Raw genomic sequence first — 18,052 nt, forward strand, 5'->3', positions numbered from 1 at the left:
AGAACAGGGCATTCGTAGTCAAACATAACTGGGTCACTGACCAAAGAGAAGACTGCACCATGCCAACTGTTTGCTAGACTTTGCTTCTCCTTTTTGCCCCAAGTTAAACAGTGACCCCTATTTGGCTTTTTGCAGGACAAAATGTCTGTACTGTCTCAAATTTTGACCAACATTTTTATTCGTGCTGTTGGGCTTTGGGTGGAAAAAAAGTGAGTTCTAAATACAATTGACTGTTTCCCCACGGAGTTGTGGCAGCGGAAAAAGTTTTTAAAAAATTGTCCAAAGTCCCGTGTTACATTTACATCCACTGGGGATAGCTATTTAACGTCATTAATTCTTCCAATTATTCATTCTTTTTGTCCCCTTTTCCAGAATTGACTTGCATCCCTACACATCATCATCACACAAACAGTGTTACTGTTGATAAAACAACTTACGCTCATGTCGTTTCTTTAATTATCTGAATAATCCGATACCTTTGCTAAATCAATACTTTGAAAACGTATACGGTGACGATAACAAAGTTTTTTTTTATTGCCAAGGCAAATTGGAACTTGAAATTTAACAGATAAAATGTAAAGTTTATAGTATATTTAAATATACAACTATAAATAAGTGCAAAACTCTTAACAAATTTACATAACAAATAAAACCTAACCCAACTACAATAATTTAACACTACATAGTTTCAGTGCTAAATACAGCAAAATAATCCAGCTTCAACCTTGCACCCTCACTGCGGCTAATGTGTTTGGCATGTTGCCATGGGGTCATGCAAACAGTCAAGTATGGTGCATCCCTGTGAGCATCAGCCACTATCCCGCCTCCAGAGTCTAAAAATTCAACTTGTGCAACTATTTCAGTAAAAAGCTCTGGCACTGAAATGAGGCACTGAAATCTGTGCTGTGATTTGGTCCTGTAGGTACCGGCTGTACTAGGAACCGGTGTCTGACTGGCACCAGATTTCGGTACCCAACCCTATTTGTACGTCGGTCGCGCGCTCCAATCAAGTGATTGTATTCACAATGCTGTGCGATATTTAAATGAAGTTGAAGGATTTTTGCCTTCTGTGAATTATAATACTGAATCTGTGATCACCATTGCTCTCTTGTTGACATCAACTCGGTTTTTGTTGTTAAGATCGTTGTGCTGACATGAACAGCAAAATAATGTAACGTTATATTAAGAGTTAGGACAAATACCTATCTCCTCTCATAAAAGAGAATAATAACAGGGCTCCAGACTAACTGTTTTCACTAGGAGCACTGTCGCCCCCTGCTGAAAATTTTTGGAGCACAAGCAGAAAATTTAGGGGCACCTTAAATCGACCTGCAACACAATTATTCAAAATTTCGATTTTCATTTTGACTATTACTGATAAATGCTTTGGTAATAAATAGACAACTTACAGAAATTACAATGTACAGATTTATTTTAAGTTTTAATTGAATGTGGGGGGAAAAGCATCAATGGTGAGTTTGGCCATTGTTGAGTGTGACAGGGATTAAAGCAAAAACTAAATCTTCAGACTGACACCACCCCACACATTACCATTGCTACTGTTCTCTAATGCCTCTGTGAGCGCACCCCAACATCAGGTCCGTCATGCCCTCCGAACAGGCCGGCGAGGTGCGACGCTTGGAGTGGAGGAGAGACACAGAGATATCCGGTCTGGACAGGGTCGCAGACTAGGTGAAAGGGATAAAAGAGAGCCCCATTCTGGTTAAACTGGAGGCCGGCCACAGAACTAACCGACGAATTAGTTAGTTGACGTTAGGTGTGGGCGATCTGGCCAAAAGATCATATATATAGAATCACGATCCACGATCTTCATCACGATTTTTCTCACCATCTAGGCTAATAAAAAGGAATGTATTTCAAAAATAACAGATCAGGTCTTTGACTTGGACCAGCAGAAGTAGAGTGTACTACACTTTCACTAAATCGCCTTAACTTGCAAAGCATTTGTTACACCATTGATTTCGGTGAAGTACAACCAGACTTTGGACCGGTTCCCGCTCTCTGAGCGTCTCTGTCTGTGCTGCTGACAGACGGGCAGTGAGAGTTGACCCCACCTACTGCACCAGACATGCTCCGACATGGACAGAGACGCTCAGATTAACTCTCTCCTCAGTACGCTGCTCTAACAATAATAATAAGAATAATAATAAGAATTCAGCAGCGGTGGTCAAAATGCATGCAGGAGAAACGCTGATTTATTAAATATTGTAGTCAATCTGAAACCATTCACACCAGGAGCAACTCTGACCTGTGGAGATAAGAACAAACACAAATTAGTCTATATTGCTAAATTATTGATATCAAATAAAGTTTTAATGTTTTTCATTCAGGTGTTTTTCAGGGTGTGAGAGAAGAGCGACTGTCAAAGTGAAATGTCTGTTTTTCTGTTTGTTTCTGTGTACTAACCCTTTAAATGGCTTCATTCTACAGATTTGTGTGCAAGAACAACGGAGTTCTGTTTGAGAATCAGCTGCTACAGATCGGCATCAAGTCCGAGTACCGTCAGAATCTGGGTGAGTTGTCCTCCAGGATGTTGCCTGGAAGTTTTTTCTAACACATTGGCGCAGTTTGCCACAGTTTATTGTTACCAAATAGAAATGGACCGGTGGCTGTGGTTCTGTATCATTTGTAATGGTCTAACTTGCAGCTTACTTACCACAATGGAACTAAAGGGCCCTGGTAGTTGATGTTGACACTTTCAACAGGTGTCTCAACTTTTGCTGATGACATACAAACCCTCTGAAGCTTTATTATAAAAATATTCTACTGCGCTGTACTGTCACTTTAAGACAGACTGGTTGGTCAGTGGTTGATACAGGAAGATAATGAACTAGACAGTGGCTTAATATGAAGAAGAGCCGCAGTCTCCGGACTTGATGATGGAGGGAAATCTGATTTGACCAGGAGCTTATTTAAAACACTAAACTCTCTTCATGGTACAGGCTCCTGGTTTACTATAAATCAAATTACCATATTGATAAAGGAAATTTGCTTTTAACAATTGTGTGCGTGTGTCTTTCTCTCAGGGAGAATGTACCTGTTCTACGGTAACAAGACATCAGTGCAGTTTGCCAGTTTCACCACCACAGTCAGCTACCCCGGGGAGCTGCAGTCTCATATCCTTTCTGCTCTGAAACCACCAAATCTTCAAATGAGATAACCGAGTCATTTAAAAGCAATCGCCGTGGATTTCAAATCATCACCGCTACTTAGGCCTGGGCCATATGGAAACAAATCTTATCACAATCATTTATTTCATATTGGTCGATATATATCACAATATAAATCAAATCACTATTTCTGTGAAGCTTAAAGGTTGTGAGATGTGAAGATATCATGAGGTTAATTTTGTGTTAAACAGTATTTATTTTCTGTCAGAAGTTGAACATGACAAATATACTGTAGAACACTATACAACTGTATTTGAAATACATAAAATGGGTATATACGACAAACAAAAATCTCAATTCTGACCATTCAAAAGCTTTCAAGTTTTAGAAGAAGAACACACACTAAATTCGTTCATCAGTTCTAACAGATATACTTACAAAATAAAATCTTTGGGAGGAAAAAAAAATGATCTCACTGTATCATTTCCTTTGTATAGATTCAAACAGTTTTAAATTGTTGTGAAACAAACCCACTTTAATATCAAAATATCTCCACACTACAGATTTCTTCAGACCCGTCTTTTCAACAATATCCTCGTCTTCGCATTTAGACTTGCTTTTTATTGATTTCACCATTTGTTATATTTTATTATTTATTCCACTGCTCTTATGGGGGGTTATTTTACTGTTTATTACTTGCTTTGTTGCTTCTTTTTGATTAGATTTTATATTATTGTTATTATTATTTCTAATTCTTACTTACTCAAGATTAAAAAAAGGACCCAAAAAAACAGAAACACACAAAGAAGATATTTCAAAACATACCACAAGCAGTGTACAAAACTTTGGCAGCTGGAGATATGTGGAAGTCTGTCTGTGTGATGTCTTGATGGTCCTTGACAACTGGCCACAGCTCAACGTTCAGACCAAACCAGTGGAACCACTGGTGGAGGGGGGAGCTCAGATCCAGCAGGTCCTGAACATTGAGTGTCTGACTGACTTCTCTGACGCCCCACTGCTCAACATCAAGTTCAGGTGAGCTCATACTACCGAGCCAAGCCCAGCGATGAGTTAACTTAAGGAACACCTATTTTAGTTTTTTGTTTTGTCCTGTCTAACTGGGGCCGACAGCTGTGTCAACCTGCAGTGTGTTTGTGTGTGTTGTTATTTTTCAGATATGGAGGAGCTTTGCAGAACCTGACTCTCAAGCTGCCTGTCACCATCAACAAGTTCTTCCAGCCAACTGAGATGGCTTCACATGACTTCTTCCAGCGCTGGAAACAGCTCAGCCAGTATGTGTGACCCGTCTTCCGTTCCATAGCTCTAGGGCGTAATTGATGAGGGCTGCATCCCTGATTTTCTTTCAGCTAGGAACCTCCAATAAACCTCTAATTAATTAGGAACAAATTCTTCAACTGGGGACAAAGGCTGTGTCTGCAATTGAGAAAATCAGATTTTAGGGTCAATGGTCAGGCTAAGGGATAAGACACCCCCCCAAAAGTGACTTGTGACAAGAGAGACTTCTATCTTTGTGAGGACTAGCTTATAGGGTTGTCCCAATCTGATCTCAACGATCGGTATCAGGACCCACTTCTTTGAGCATGAACCTAGGCCCGATCCTTTGTTTCACGTAAGCTGCAAGAGCAGAAACACGTCACTATGGCATTTATTTAGTTTCAAAACTCGCGAGAGAGCTGATCAACACCGCGAGCGTCAAACATACTCGTGAGCGAGCATTTCTGCTCCGTGCAATGCATAAGCTAGTTCATTTTTATTTATTTTTTATAAATGTAATCCATTGCTGCACCAAGTTGAATTGAGATGAGAGCCACAGTTTATTTGTAAAAACAATTTAAAAAAAATTACATTAAGGAAGAGGTTTGATGCTGACAATTTTTTTTTTAATGCATTGCGGAGATATAGAATTGTCAAGCATATACATTGGATTGATTTTGAAAACTTGAAGTGTACACTGGGCAACTGTATTATCTTAGAAAATACAAGTATCGTATCGGGACTCTGTATCGACAGATAATCAATATTAAATGACTCGGATCGGGGGCAAAAAACTTTACCGGGACCTTACAGGGTGGGGGCATATTGGTTGCTCCTCACTTACTGAAACCCCTCAGTTTCAGGACAGTTTGAGGGTTAAGACAGGGTCAGGGTTAGGTTAATAGTTGGGTTTAGTAGTGGTGGGTAAGGCCCCGGACACGATTTCCAAAGTGATCAGATCTCTGTACCGTACATACTACACGACGTGCTGTCTTGTAATCGCTAGGCTTTCAGTCGTCCTGTTCACACTACGTGACTCATCACACACTACACAATCCTTCACCAGGAGAAATGTCTCCAAAGTAGGGTGGCGTCTAATGATTATTTTCATAATCTATTAATCTGTCGATTATTTTCTCGATGAATCGATTAGTTGTTTGGTCCATAAAATGCTATAAAATGGTGAAAAATGTTAGATGATGTTTTTTTTGTCCACACACCAAATACATTTAGTTTAATTTCATAGAGGAGCAAAGAAACCGAAAAATATTCAGATAAAAGAATTTTGACCTTTTTCTCCATAAAAACTACTTTAACCGATGAATCGATTATCAAAAGGGTTGGTGATTAATACAGTAATATATTACTAATGATTAATCGATTAACTGTTGCAGCTCTACTCCAAAATACGTTGTGTCACAAAAACACACGCGATAAGTGACACGGGAAACTATTTATCAAATATATTTCACGATGGACGCCAGAAAGAAACTGTTCAATATATTGCAGCTAACTCTTATGTTGACAGGTCAGAAACAGGAAGTAGTTTAAGAGGACGCTCTGTGTGTTGCATACACGGAGAGAAATAACTTGATGCGTTAAAATGCAGTTCAGCATTAAAGCAGCTCGAGGTTAAGCTCATCGTCTGTTGCAGTGAAAACGCACATCATGACAGAAAAAAGTCCCGCATAGAGTCTACCTGATGATTTTTTTCAGACACGGAAAAGGCAGAGAATATGTGTGAAGCGTGTTGTTGTGGTTTCCAGGTGACACACTCACTGCCTGTCACGTCACATCTCACACTACAGGAGACGGGCTCCCTGACTTGTCCAGATATTTAGCTGATAGATAGCCCCTGATTTCACGTTGATTCTCCTCCAATTTGATGCAACTCCAACATTTGTAGGCTAGCTGAAAATTGGGCTTAAAATCGTGTAGTGTGAGGGGTAAATAGACTCCATTTATGTAGCACAAGTCCCATTCATCCATTCACACATGCATACAGTGCTTCTACGTGGTTCTATATGGTTCTCTTATCAATCATACATCCCATTTACACACTGACTGCAAAGCATCATTATGTGAATATGAAATTACTACAATAAGGATATTAGAGCCCTATCATCAAGGTCAAGTACTTTGCATGTTGGAGGAAAAACCCTTCCACTGCCAGTCCCAGGCCTGTTGTGGAAATACACTCAGGTTACCAGGTAAAGCTGAATTTAATTGTGTGAACTCTCCTCAGGCCTCAGCAAGAAGCGCAAAAGATATTCAAGGCCAATCACGGCATGGACACTGAAGTACTGAAGGCTAAGGTATGTCCATTCATTTTGTGCTTTGTTTTTCTTTTGCTATAAGAAAAGAGGAAACAGTCCTATAGTTCTCTGTCATGTTCTGTCTGTTTGACCGAGGTTGGGGCTCAGCACTAACATCACACATACAAACAGAGTGGACAGTACAACCAGCCAGATGAAGTTGACGTAACATCTTATTCAAGTTGATGGCAACTCAGAAAAAAGAAAGTGTAGAAAAGCATTCTGCCACAACAACAATGCACTTGTAAATATAATAACAAACTCACTCACGCATACTCAGGCACAAGCTGAAACAAAAGCTGTTAATCTTAATTATAATAATTCATATTAAAATGTGACTTCTGAAACAAACCAGCCCCTGTACCTCAATGCTCATTTGGTCCATCTGTAACTGCTTTATGGTTCAGACAAGATAGTTCTTCTGCTTCAACATGGTGTCTGAAGTCCTGTACCGTCTCTTCATCCTTCGTGTTTGTGTGCAGCTCCTTGGACTCGGAACAGCCCTGCTGGACAACGTTGACCCCAACCCGGAGAACTATGTGTGTGCTGGAGTGATCCAGACGAAGGGTCAGCAGGTGGGCTGTCTGCTGAGACTGGAACCCAACGCCCAGGCACAGGTACAACACACAGCTCATCAAAAAATAAATCAATAGATATATTTGTCTCAGTAGTCATTACAGCACAAGTCATATCCACACACATTCATACAGCGCTGCTGTTTACATGTTCTCCTACTTTGTGAGAAACAAAGTGAATGTTCATTCTGTACTTTCTATTTCCTTTTGCAATAATTCATTACAACTAGGTTGACAAACAAAATAAAATAAGCAATAATAAAGATCAGTGTATTTAAAGGGAAAGACGTTAGAATTAGGGTTCGATTAAAAGTGATATTTAATATTGTTGGGTCTATGTTATGATGCACTGAGGTGGAGGCAGGAAGCAGCCGGTGCCTTGTGTAGCTCGTGACAAGGCCATCTCCTCTCTGGAGTAAACATTTGAAAATGACGGAGACAGACGCTGCAGATTGACACCACTAGCTGTCTAATTTTTTCTCACTGGCTTGTCCTCCATGTCCTTGTGGGATGCACTGATTTGTAATGGTACAATTATTCCAAAAGTGTTTTGTTCAGGAGCCGCAGTTTCATATACGCCGTCCGAGAGATTGATTGCAGGCGCTTAACAGTAATTTTCTTAAAGGTCAATGCAATACCTTTGTTAAACCCCATGAATTAAACCTGAATGTTTAATATTCAATCACATTTCCATTGTTTCATTTCACATTTGTAGTGGTTTTGTAGTAAAATTGTGTCTCTGTCCAAACACTTGAAATTGGACGCGACCCTACTTTTCATCATTTCAAGATGAATATACTATTTAGTCACGGGCTCGGTTTTCATCTTAACAATCACTCAAAGTGCTTTACGCTGCAAGTCATGTTCACACACACACACAGTCATATAGTGCTGTTTTTTCACTTATCATTCACACCCTTCGTCTGAAGACCGGGACGACAGGACGCCGGATAACCAGAAACAAGTCTTAGTGTGCCTTATTACAATCCTCTTTTCTCCTCTCTTTTCTCCCCAGGACTATTGTTTAGTCCTGTTTAGTTTAGACAGGATGCCGGATAACCAGAAACAAGTCTTAGTGTGCCTTATTACAATCCTCTTTTCTCCCCAGGACTATTGTTTAGTAGCATATACTCCTGAGGATGCAGAGTAGAAGGTGAAATGTAATGCAGTTCTGGCTTTGGTCTGATCATGTTCTTATTCTGAGGGCGCAGTAACATCATGTTGTGTTATATAATAGATGTGCAGTAAAAAACAGTAAAAAAAATGTTTTCTCTAACCCTACCAACTGTGTGTGTCACCGCAGATGTACCGTCTGACTCTGCGCTGCAGCAAGGACTCTGTGTCCAGGCGTCTCTGTGAGCTGCTGGCCGAACAATTCTAGAGTCCTCACTTCTACCAGAACCAGTGGTCCCACCATCCCCACCAGCGACCTGTCCCTCTAGCCTCCTGCCGCACCTCTCCTCCTCCCTCCGACAAAAGAATCTTTGAGTAAAAAAAAAAAGGTGTAACCAACATAAGGGAAAAAACAGCCGCTGTAGCTACGCAGCAACGGCAATACTATCGTCATTCTTCTTGTCCCAGATTCTGATTCCAGTTCATCCTTTACTCGTTTATTAACATGATGCGACATTCTTTTTTTGTTTTGTGTGTGTGTGTGTGTGTGTGTGTGTGTGTGTGTGTGTGTTAGAGATATCATTTATATGTTGAACGTTCAATGAAGTCAAATGGGAGAAGCCGTTCATCGCACACATGCACTCAACTGCGCACACACGCACACAGACACACACACACACACACACACACACACACTGAGTCCCGTGGTTCTGATGGGATCCACTAATGAAGTGAGACCTGAGGGTCCAGTTCTCTACGCTCTGCTGCTTCTGCCCACTCATTTCTGTCAAGTATTCCCAGTGAAGATGCATTTCAGGTGTTGAGCCCCCCGTCTGTTCCTCTTCAGAAGCCCCATAATGATTAATTTCATTCAACTAGTTCACTTATGTTTGTTGTTGATTTGTACGTAAAAAAAATGTGCCAGTGGATTACTTAATGCTTTCTGAGACATTCCCATTGTGCTTGTTTAGAAGGCCGCTGGTTATCTTAAGCAGAAGGCCGACACTTGGTGGCACTGTAGTTGACTAGAGCAGGCGAAAGACCTGCGGTGTTCTGGACCATTCGCCACTGCTCCTCATCAATAGGTGGGGAACCTCAACCACACGTACGTCCGTCTCTTTTACAACTGAAGCCTGCTACTTGAAAATGCTCACAGTCAAACCAAAATCTCACCTTTGCACGGGAGAAGAAAATGCACTTGAAAAAGAGATTTGTGAGATTTGGGTTTAGGTGTTTTCAAAAGGCTGTTTCAGTTTTACAAGAGACAAAGATGAGAACCCTGTGGTTGGATAAACTTTCCTCACATCCAATGTAGTTCAGACATTTCCCCAAGCTTTGATATTGGAAGCTGGGCCTGTGGAGGAGACGTCTCCATGTTAGAGCCATCATGGCAACAGAGGACACTATTACTGGCTTGTCACCAGTGACTACATTTGACGGCTGTTGAGATGAAGTGCACAGCGTTAGCCAGGATTATAGCGGATGCCTTTTGGTGAGGCAGTGGAGCTCTGTGCAGACGCTACAGGAGCAGAATTTAGCATCAACATGTATGACAGAGAGATCACTCTGCTACATACACAGATTTATATTGCTGCTTCTCCACATCAATGCCCGCCAGTCTGATACGTGCACAACCACAGCAGTAAATGTCGAGGCAACCCCAGAATCTAAAGATTGATGTTTCCAGCCGTCCGACTCTTCCTGGGCCCTCCTGTCACGAACAAGTACTGATCAATGTAGATGTTGTAGAGGACGGGATGTGAGACGCCTAGAGGTCCATGACAACTACCAGGGATTTGTTGTATGTGTGTGAATGCGACTGTGGTTGTTAGCAGGAGAGGAGAAAAAAAAGGCCTAAAGATATTTCTAGTACATGGTCACATTCCTTTCTGTGACTGCACGGAAATCACAGGACATTGGACTTTGTAGTGCAAAATATAGTAATTTTGTCATTCTGTGAGTGTGTGTATGTGAGTTAATGTGTGTGTGTGTGTGTGTGTGTGTGTGTGTGTGTGTATGTATGCAGTATCCACTAGCTAATGCAGCCTCATTTATCGGTGTTAAGAATCTGTCCAATACTTGTGTTAGCATAAAAATTTACTCTGTAATGAAAAAAAATGTGAAAGTAAATCTATGCCATATATCGGACACGGTGCTTCCTGTCTTTTGTCACAGTGATATATGAGGGCGGGTCCAGCCCATGTAGAGGAACTGGCCAATAGGGCTGTATGGAACATGAGACAGTAACGGTAACATGGGAGATTCTCACTTTTGGCAGGAAGTATTGTGCACATGTTGGTGGGGGTGGAAATATGCATTTTTCTTCACAGCTGACCACTTCAAGTCCTGTCATTCAATTTTATTAACATAGTGCCCGACCCAGAGAGGGAAAGAAAGAAGTGCTCTATTGTGGAACAATCGAGTGATGTACAGGCGGTTTTAAAAGGTGCAGAGCTGAAACAGAGGAAGCAGAGTATTCATCAAACAGCCCCATGAGGATCACTGACCTGCGTAAACTAGAGGCAATAATATAGTTGGTTTGATTGTCAGCGGGATCATGCAAAAACTGATGAGCACATTTCTACGAAACTTGGTGGAAGGATGGGTCCAAAAAAAGTGTTTATTAAAGCAAGGTAAGTTTATTTGTATAAAACATTAAAAGCATTGGGAAGAAATATATTAAAATACAATAATTCAAAAGAGAATGTTGGTGCATCCAGTCGTTGGTTTCCTCAATGCATTTGTTCAGTGCTTGCTTGTATTGGACCATAGTCCCCAGGTGACATAAATTTATGTCAGCCTTTCTGCCCGCTCAGATGTGTTGTTACCTATAAACACAAAGTAGTGTCTGCATTCAAACCAGTTTAATACTGTACCAAATAGTCCCACCCAGTTTTCCAGTCGGTCTAATAAACTGTTATGAACGACTGTGTCAAATGCAACACTGAGATCCAGTAAAACCAAGACTGAAATTTTGCATAGATGTCATTGAAGACCTTAACAGACCCGTCTCAGTGCCAGAGAATAATGAATGGATCTTGATTAAGGCATGTTTTGGGGACTGATATCTATGAGCACGGGCGCAACACTGGGGGGGGGGGGGGGGAGACAGACCACCCAGACGAACAATGACGAACACTGTAAATGCAATGTCGTGTGTCTTGCCTCAAAAGTAAAGTCTGGGTCCCAGAAGAGAAAAGATGTTATATTTCTTAGCTTTAAGATGCATGATACTCTAAGCTAGGGAAGAGGATTAGTGCCACATGTGAAAAAAAATTTGAGTTCTGACTATAAACTCGGGGAACCTGCCAGGACCAGTCCCAACCCCAGTTGGAGAGTCACTTTGACATGCAGGAGGCAGGAGGGGGAAATCACAGGTCAAAGATGTGGCATGTTCGAGGGGTCCCGGAAGAGGCTATTTCAATAATGGAAGACTACAGGCACCAAAACAACGCGTATTTCCTTTTCACTCACGTTTTGGTCTCCCGTTAATGAAATAATTTCTTCCGGAACCCCTCCAACACGCAAAAAGTGTTAGGGACGACATCTTTGACCTGTGGGACTCCCACTGATGTTGGTCCTGGTCCCTACAGGAACCCGGAGTACTGAGTTTAAAGGCAGAATCCTGAGAATAAAGTACAAGGGTTAGGGTCTTAGTTAGGGTTAGTCCAAACTCCGTACAGTGCAAACCTCATTTAACCAGAGCAGGGGACTTGTGAGGGGTCTGTGAGTGTGTGCAACTGGGGGAGGGCTCTGCCCTGCTGGAGACATCTTCTTACTAATCAAGAAATCTGTCCGTCAGCCCTATGAATCCTCGTGGACACGCCTCCTTGATCTCAGGACCTTGTCCCCCGAGGTCGAGGAGTAGTAGACGGGAAGGCCAATCATACGACGGGAGCGCGGTCCCTCCGCCTGGCTCCTCCCCCTCGCTGCTGCCGAGGCTCGTGCTCGATTGGCGGACGCGCGCCCGCGCGTTTGGAAAAGGCGCCGATTGGCTGACGATGACATCATGGTTGGGAAAGCGGGTGAGCTCATCGTTTCGGTCCGAGCCAGCAGTCGGGACACGGAGGAGTCCGCGGACGGAGGTGTGCAGCCCAGCTCCGGACACACCAGCAGCATCCGTCTGAACCAGCAGGTTGCATATACAGCATCTTGACACATGTTGCCAATCTCTTCACAGTTATTATTATTAATGATAATGATAATAATGTAAATGCCATGTGTCGTGGTGCAGCGATGGTTTGGTCCCGGGGGAGCGAGGCGGAGCGGCCCCCGCTGTCCGCCGTCCTGCCGCGGCTCTACCTGGGAGCGGAGGGCGACGTGGTGCAGGTGAGTGCATCGTGGGAATGTACCGACCATCCCACCACAGGCACAGGAGGACTCGTAGAAACTCCGCAGTGTCCTCAGATCAGTAGTGATGATGCGTTCGATCTCCAGCGGGGAGGTGGGACGAAAGCAGAGGAATACAAGTACAGTATCCGTCCCTGACAATTTGATTTCATATTTGCTTCTGCCGCCCTCCTTGTGTGTGTGTGTGTGTGTGTGTGTGTGTGTGTGTGTGTGTGTGTGTGTGTGTGTGTGTCTGTGTGTGTGTGTGTGTGTGTGTGTGTGTGTGTAGGAACGACTGGCCTCTCTGGGCATCTCCTATGTGCTGAGCGTGAGCCGCTGCAGCCCCCAGCCCCCCTTCCTGCCCCAGTCCCGGTATCTGCGCATCCCCATCGACGACTCCCTGCGGGACGACCTGCTGCCCTGGATCCCTCAGGCCCTGCGCTTCATCGGTCAGAGCTCACTCATGATAACCACAGAGCCAGCCCTTACACAAACTCTTGAGCCCGGGTGTCTAACTGTGTGTGTGTGTGTGTGTGGCCCCTCAGACGCAGCCATGTCCTCAGGTGCATCCGTGTTGGTACATTGTGCAGCAGGAGTCTCCCGCTCCCCTGCCCTGGCTGTAGCCTACATCATGTACAGCCTGGGGATGGACCTGGATCGCGCCTACAGGTACGGCTTTTGGAACAGATTCATGCTGCACATATAGATTCCCGCTCTCTGAAATCATTACCATCCCTGCACGTGTCAGACAAACCTTACTAACTAAACGTTTATGCCCAAAGTTATCTCAACAACAACAACAACAACAACAGGCAGTAACATGATAAAGACCATTTTCATCTGAGGAATTTCATGAAGTGCTTAAATAAAAACAAAATAATTGAAGCTTCAAGCAGGTTGAGATCCTGTGTCATGCCGCCACAGACACCTTGTTCAACAAACTCAAAAGCTTCGTAAATCAGAGTTGTGGGTCTTTATTTCATAGTGACTCACTTCATAGTCGATCTGATTCATTCTCTCTGAGCTCTTCTAAGTCTGACGCCTGTAAATGGCCAAAAAAAAATAGACTCAATATGTGGACTTCCTGTTGGGCCCATGGCATGTTTCCGGGAAGTCGTTGGTAGAAGTAAATATGATACATACATGATACATGTGCCAGTTTTCATACATCTGGGTGTCCTGAGATCCATGTCTCCCTTAAGTTCACACCACTTCTGATGTGGTCGCACGGTTTTGTGACTTTGTGACCACACATTCACTATGAGGGCTTCCGGTTGTTCTGACCTTGTTAGAGGGGGATGTGGTGGACCCACGATCAGAAATACACCAGAGTATACATTTCCTGTTGAGAAAGCACAAACAGTTGTGTAACTGTTGTATTTCAGCACTGTCATGCTGGTTGTAATGACAATCATAATAGTGATATTTGAAGATGCAATAATGCTCTTAACAATAGGCCAAGTCATATGCTAAGAACAAAGATGAGAAGAATTATTAAATTATAGTTGAGCAGCAGTGTCCGATTTGAATCCTGCAGCTCTGAAGTCAGAGGTACCTGTAGAAGGAGAGAGAGCCCATCCCAGCTAATGTAAAGCGAGAGGCAGAGCCAGTCCAGCACTGTCGACAAACAGACTATTGACACTCATGTTTCACGCCTCCTATGTCGCCGACTAACCTGAGACGCGTTGATGTGTTGGACTGTGGGAGAAAGCTCCACACAGAACAGCCCTGGTTGACACAGCAGATGTTTGTCTGAGGTGTACAATGGATACTTCCCTTTTTGTCTGAATGAAGAAGAAAAATATTACAAGTCATCCAGGCCTTTATGACTTTTAAGACCTTTCTGAAGTTTGGCTACCTGATTAGCTTCATAGACGGATACAGCTGGGTGTCATCCGCGTGACAATCAGAATTGATGTGGTGCTTGTGGGGGAAATCTTAATTTCCTCGAGAAATGATCAAATCAAGTCATATTTAATTGAACAAAGTCATGAGTACAACAGAGTCTGAGGGGCTGGTTCAGAGCTCCTTCACCATGGGAAGGTTCAGAGGTTCCACCCAGATCATAGAGAACAGATCTTAAATAGCCAGGCCAGCACGGCGGGGGTCAACAGGAGAGCTGGCCCTTTCACCTTTCTAAATCCTACTTTCCTGGCCCAAATTTCTTATTACTCCTAATGAACCAGCTGTTTATTAACTCCTTGTAAACCACACTTGTCTGAATTTCTACTCTTGCTGCAAAGGGGCTTCAGGTATACAGATTAAATTGAGGTGGTGATGAACGATCAAATCACTCTCTAACAGAGATTTAGTCCTCGTCTCAATTGTTATTAGGTTTTGAAGGTGTGATTTGTGTTTCTTTGTACTCTGGTACACAACAAAAATGATCTTTACCATTGGAAGAATTAAAATTCCAGTCACATCGATATGTTTTCATTATCCCACTTGAACCAGCTCAACTTGGTTTGAGTTCTACTTATTAAAACAACCTTTCTATTCTACAGAAAAGCAAGAAGCTAGGAGGCAAAGATGTCCCTGATCATCGCCCTGTAAAGGCACATATTTTTTCATCCATTGACTCAGATGAAAAAAACACAGCGAGGGAGACTTCCCCTAGACCCCCGTATAGTCAAAGATCGCCTCGCTGTTGCGAGACATTTATTAAAAAGACATATGGAAGCATTTCATCTTTATTTCAGTGACAGTGCGACTAACAGGTGCCACAGCATTAACAGCTCTTAGTCCGTCACTTCATTCGATTTTTATTTCTGAATCTCTGAAAGCAGGACTTCTGTTGGTGTCCTCACCTCTTGACTTTTTCTTATCTTGTTCACCGAAATAATACAACTAATCCCTTCCATTCATCAGTCTAAATAATGATGAATTGCAATGTACCATGCACCCTAACACATTGCATCCTGTTTGTCCCCTCACTAGGTTTGTGAAAGAGCGCCGGCCCTCCATTTCTCCAAACTTCAACTTCCTGGGTCAGCTGCAGCTCTTCCAGGGCACTCTGAGCCAGACGGCCTCTGGTGGTGGTGGTGACCTCCTCCTGCAGCAGCTGGACAGTTGCCTGCCATCCATCATCGATAGTGTTAGACACCATCACGCCAGTCAGAAGGTGAACTGTGAGGCTGAGAGTGCCGGCCACACAGACGGCACACAGCAGAGTCACACACATTCAGATGGAAATGGAAACCAGCAGCGGTCCCGGTCGGGGAAACGTCTGACTCTTCATCTAACTCTTAATCAGAACCAGCAGGAAGTCCGTACATCACGCGAGGCTCTAGCTCCAAGCCCCCACAGGCAGGTCAAACCAGTACCAAAGCCTATGCAACTACAACTGCCATCAGACTCTGCTTCTCTATTAGAGAAACGCAAAAGTCTCACCCTCTCTCTGACCCCGTTGGAAAGCAGCTCTCCCGCCACAGAAAGCGGCAGCCAGCGAGCACGGGGCGCCACCTCCTCCAAAACTGTGCACGACGGAGAGACAGGGGGGAGGAAGGAGGCAAAGACACAGAGGAGCCCCGTCTCCTACAAACAGGCCGAGGTGCATGAACAGGGCCCGCTGTCGCCGTTCAGCCTCACCCTCAACAAGCTGCTGGGCTGGGGGGAGAGGGTCCTGCTGGGAGGGGTCTCTGTCCACCCTGCGCTGCCATACAGGGGCTGAAGATGCCGGGTGTGGGGTTGTTTGTGTCTGTGCATGGTAGTCGAAAGGAACAACACTGCATATGTAATGTACAGGAAGTCTGTAAAAAGTGAACTCTTCTATTTACCACTTTATTTATTTATTTATTACAGAGCTGAAAATGTAAACCTCACCTTAACATCAAACCTCCACATATGCACCAGGTGTATTACTACCGACACTGATCAGCAATTCTTCTTATTTGTAAGATGCAATTATTTTGAAAGACCTGTGTTCACTGATGATTTAATAAGTGACATTTCAACTGTGTCTTATTCTACATGCATCACAATTTCCTCAGTTCACACCTGTTTTTTTCCCAGTATTTGGTGATCACTGTTAATATTTTGGTGGTGCTCACAAATAAATTGGTGTTTGTGAAACATTGAGAAGTGTAAAAAATATATTTTTCGGTTCACTATGAAGCTGTAGCAGGTCAGAGGACACTGGCTGAGTCGGCAGCCCTTCAATGTGGCCAAGGACACTTATATACGTTCTTACGTGGGTCCCAGGCCAACTCCAAATGTGGTCTGGGTGATGGGATCTCAAATGTGTCCTCAATACATCTTGGGTGCATACTCTGGCTGTCCACTGGTGATCAGATCACTCAGGATGTACCTTAATACCAGGTCTGACCAGGACCACAGACATCAACTTTTTTTAAAACTATAATTACCACAATACATAGTCGGTATAGCCCTGCACTACCTAATGTCAGCCTAACTAAGGAAAAGTAATTAAACAATATCATAAACACAGTTTTCAAAGAAATGATAAAGCATCACAAGGACAAAGCATACTAGATTTTCCCTAATCAGGCAATGCTAACTTTTTCAAATTGTTGTAGTTGCCATTTCATAATGATGTCATCTATACCATGACGATCTCTCTGACAACTGGTTGCTTTCCCATGAAAGCAGCAAAAGTGAATCCTCTTTTAAAGAAACCCTAACTTGACTAGAGATGCAACAGTTAATTGATTAGTAATTGATTACTAAATTAATCGCCAACTATTTTATTAATGGGTTCAAGTAGTTTCTGATTTCAGCTTCTTAAATATGAATATTTTCTGGTTTCTTTGCTCCTCTATTACAGTAAACTAAATATATTTGGTGTGTGGACCAAACAAAACATCATCTTGGGGCTTGTGGAAACACAATCAACATTTTTCACCATATCTGACATTTTATGGACCAAACAACTAATCGATTAATTGAGAAACAGATTAACCGATTACGAAAACAATCGTAAGTTGCAGCCCTACACTCGACCCATCTGATGCGAAAAAATCACCATTTCTACTATTTCTTTCTAAAACACTTGAATGTGCTGTCTTTACTCAACTTTCTGCATATCTCCACCAGAACAACCTCCTCAACAGAGAACGCCCTCCTAGCTGTCACAGAGGAACTCCACAAACAACACAGGTTGGTGATTTAGGTTTGGGCTGTTCCAGCGTCGGGGGCCCCTGCTGACTCCTCTCCTGCTCCAGTAATGTACTATTGTACATCTGTTCCTGATTCCAAGTCGGCGGCTTGGCAGGCCCCTGCTCTTCATTTCCCCGACGACTGGCCCACCAACACCCAATCCTCCGCTGGTGGTCTGGCCGACCTCCACTCCTGGTCT

The 18,052-nt window shown here is 43.1% G+C and overlaps 2 protein-coding genes across 4 annotated transcripts in view; both read left to right on the forward strand.

The window, feature by feature from the left end:
* Window positions 1–10,557, forward strand: part of ap2a1 (adaptor related protein complex 2 subunit alpha 1) — a 31,544-nt gene extending 20,987 nt beyond the window's left edge. For all 3 annotated transcript variants that reach the window (XM_035614435.2, XM_035614436.2, XM_035614437.2), the window contains 7 exons: window positions 2,452–2,534; window positions 3,048–3,137; window positions 4,043–4,166; window positions 4,307–4,423; window positions 6,652–6,721; window positions 7,204–7,338; window positions 8,600–10,557. In XM_035614435.2, the coding sequence (XP_035470328.1) occupies window positions 2,452–2,534; window positions 3,048–3,137; window positions 4,043–4,166; window positions 4,307–4,423; window positions 6,652–6,721; window positions 7,204–7,338; window positions 8,600–8,677 (697 nt within the window). In that variant the 3' untranslated portion in view covers window positions 8,678–10,557. The remainder of the gene's footprint in view (window positions 1–2,451; window positions 2,535–3,047; window positions 3,138–4,042; window positions 4,167–4,306; window positions 4,424–6,651; window positions 6,722–7,203; window positions 7,339–8,599) is intronic.
* A 1,850-nt stretch (window positions 10,558–12,407) lies between these two features.
* Window positions 12,408–16,815, forward strand: si:ch211-195b15.8 (dual specificity protein phosphatase 16). The gene is made up of 5 exons (XM_035614438.2): window positions 12,408–12,544; window positions 12,644–12,738; window positions 13,028–13,187; window positions 13,284–13,407; window positions 15,676–16,815. The coding sequence occupies exons 2-5, from the start codon at window positions 12,646–12,648 to the stop codon at window positions 16,406–16,408; spliced, it is 1,110 nt and encodes a 369-aa protein (XP_035470331.2). The 5' UTR covers window positions 12,408–12,544; window positions 12,644–12,645; the 3' UTR covers window positions 16,409–16,815.
* Window positions 16,816–18,052: the final 1,237 nt, after the last annotated feature.

Source organism: Scophthalmus maximus, chromosome 17 (assembly GCF_022379125.1).
Source record: "Scophthalmus maximus strain ysfricsl-2021 chromosome 17, ASM2237912v1, whole genome shotgun sequence".
Lineage (NCBI taxonomy): Eukaryota > Metazoa > Chordata > Actinopteri > Pleuronectiformes > Scophthalmidae > Scophthalmus > Scophthalmus maximus.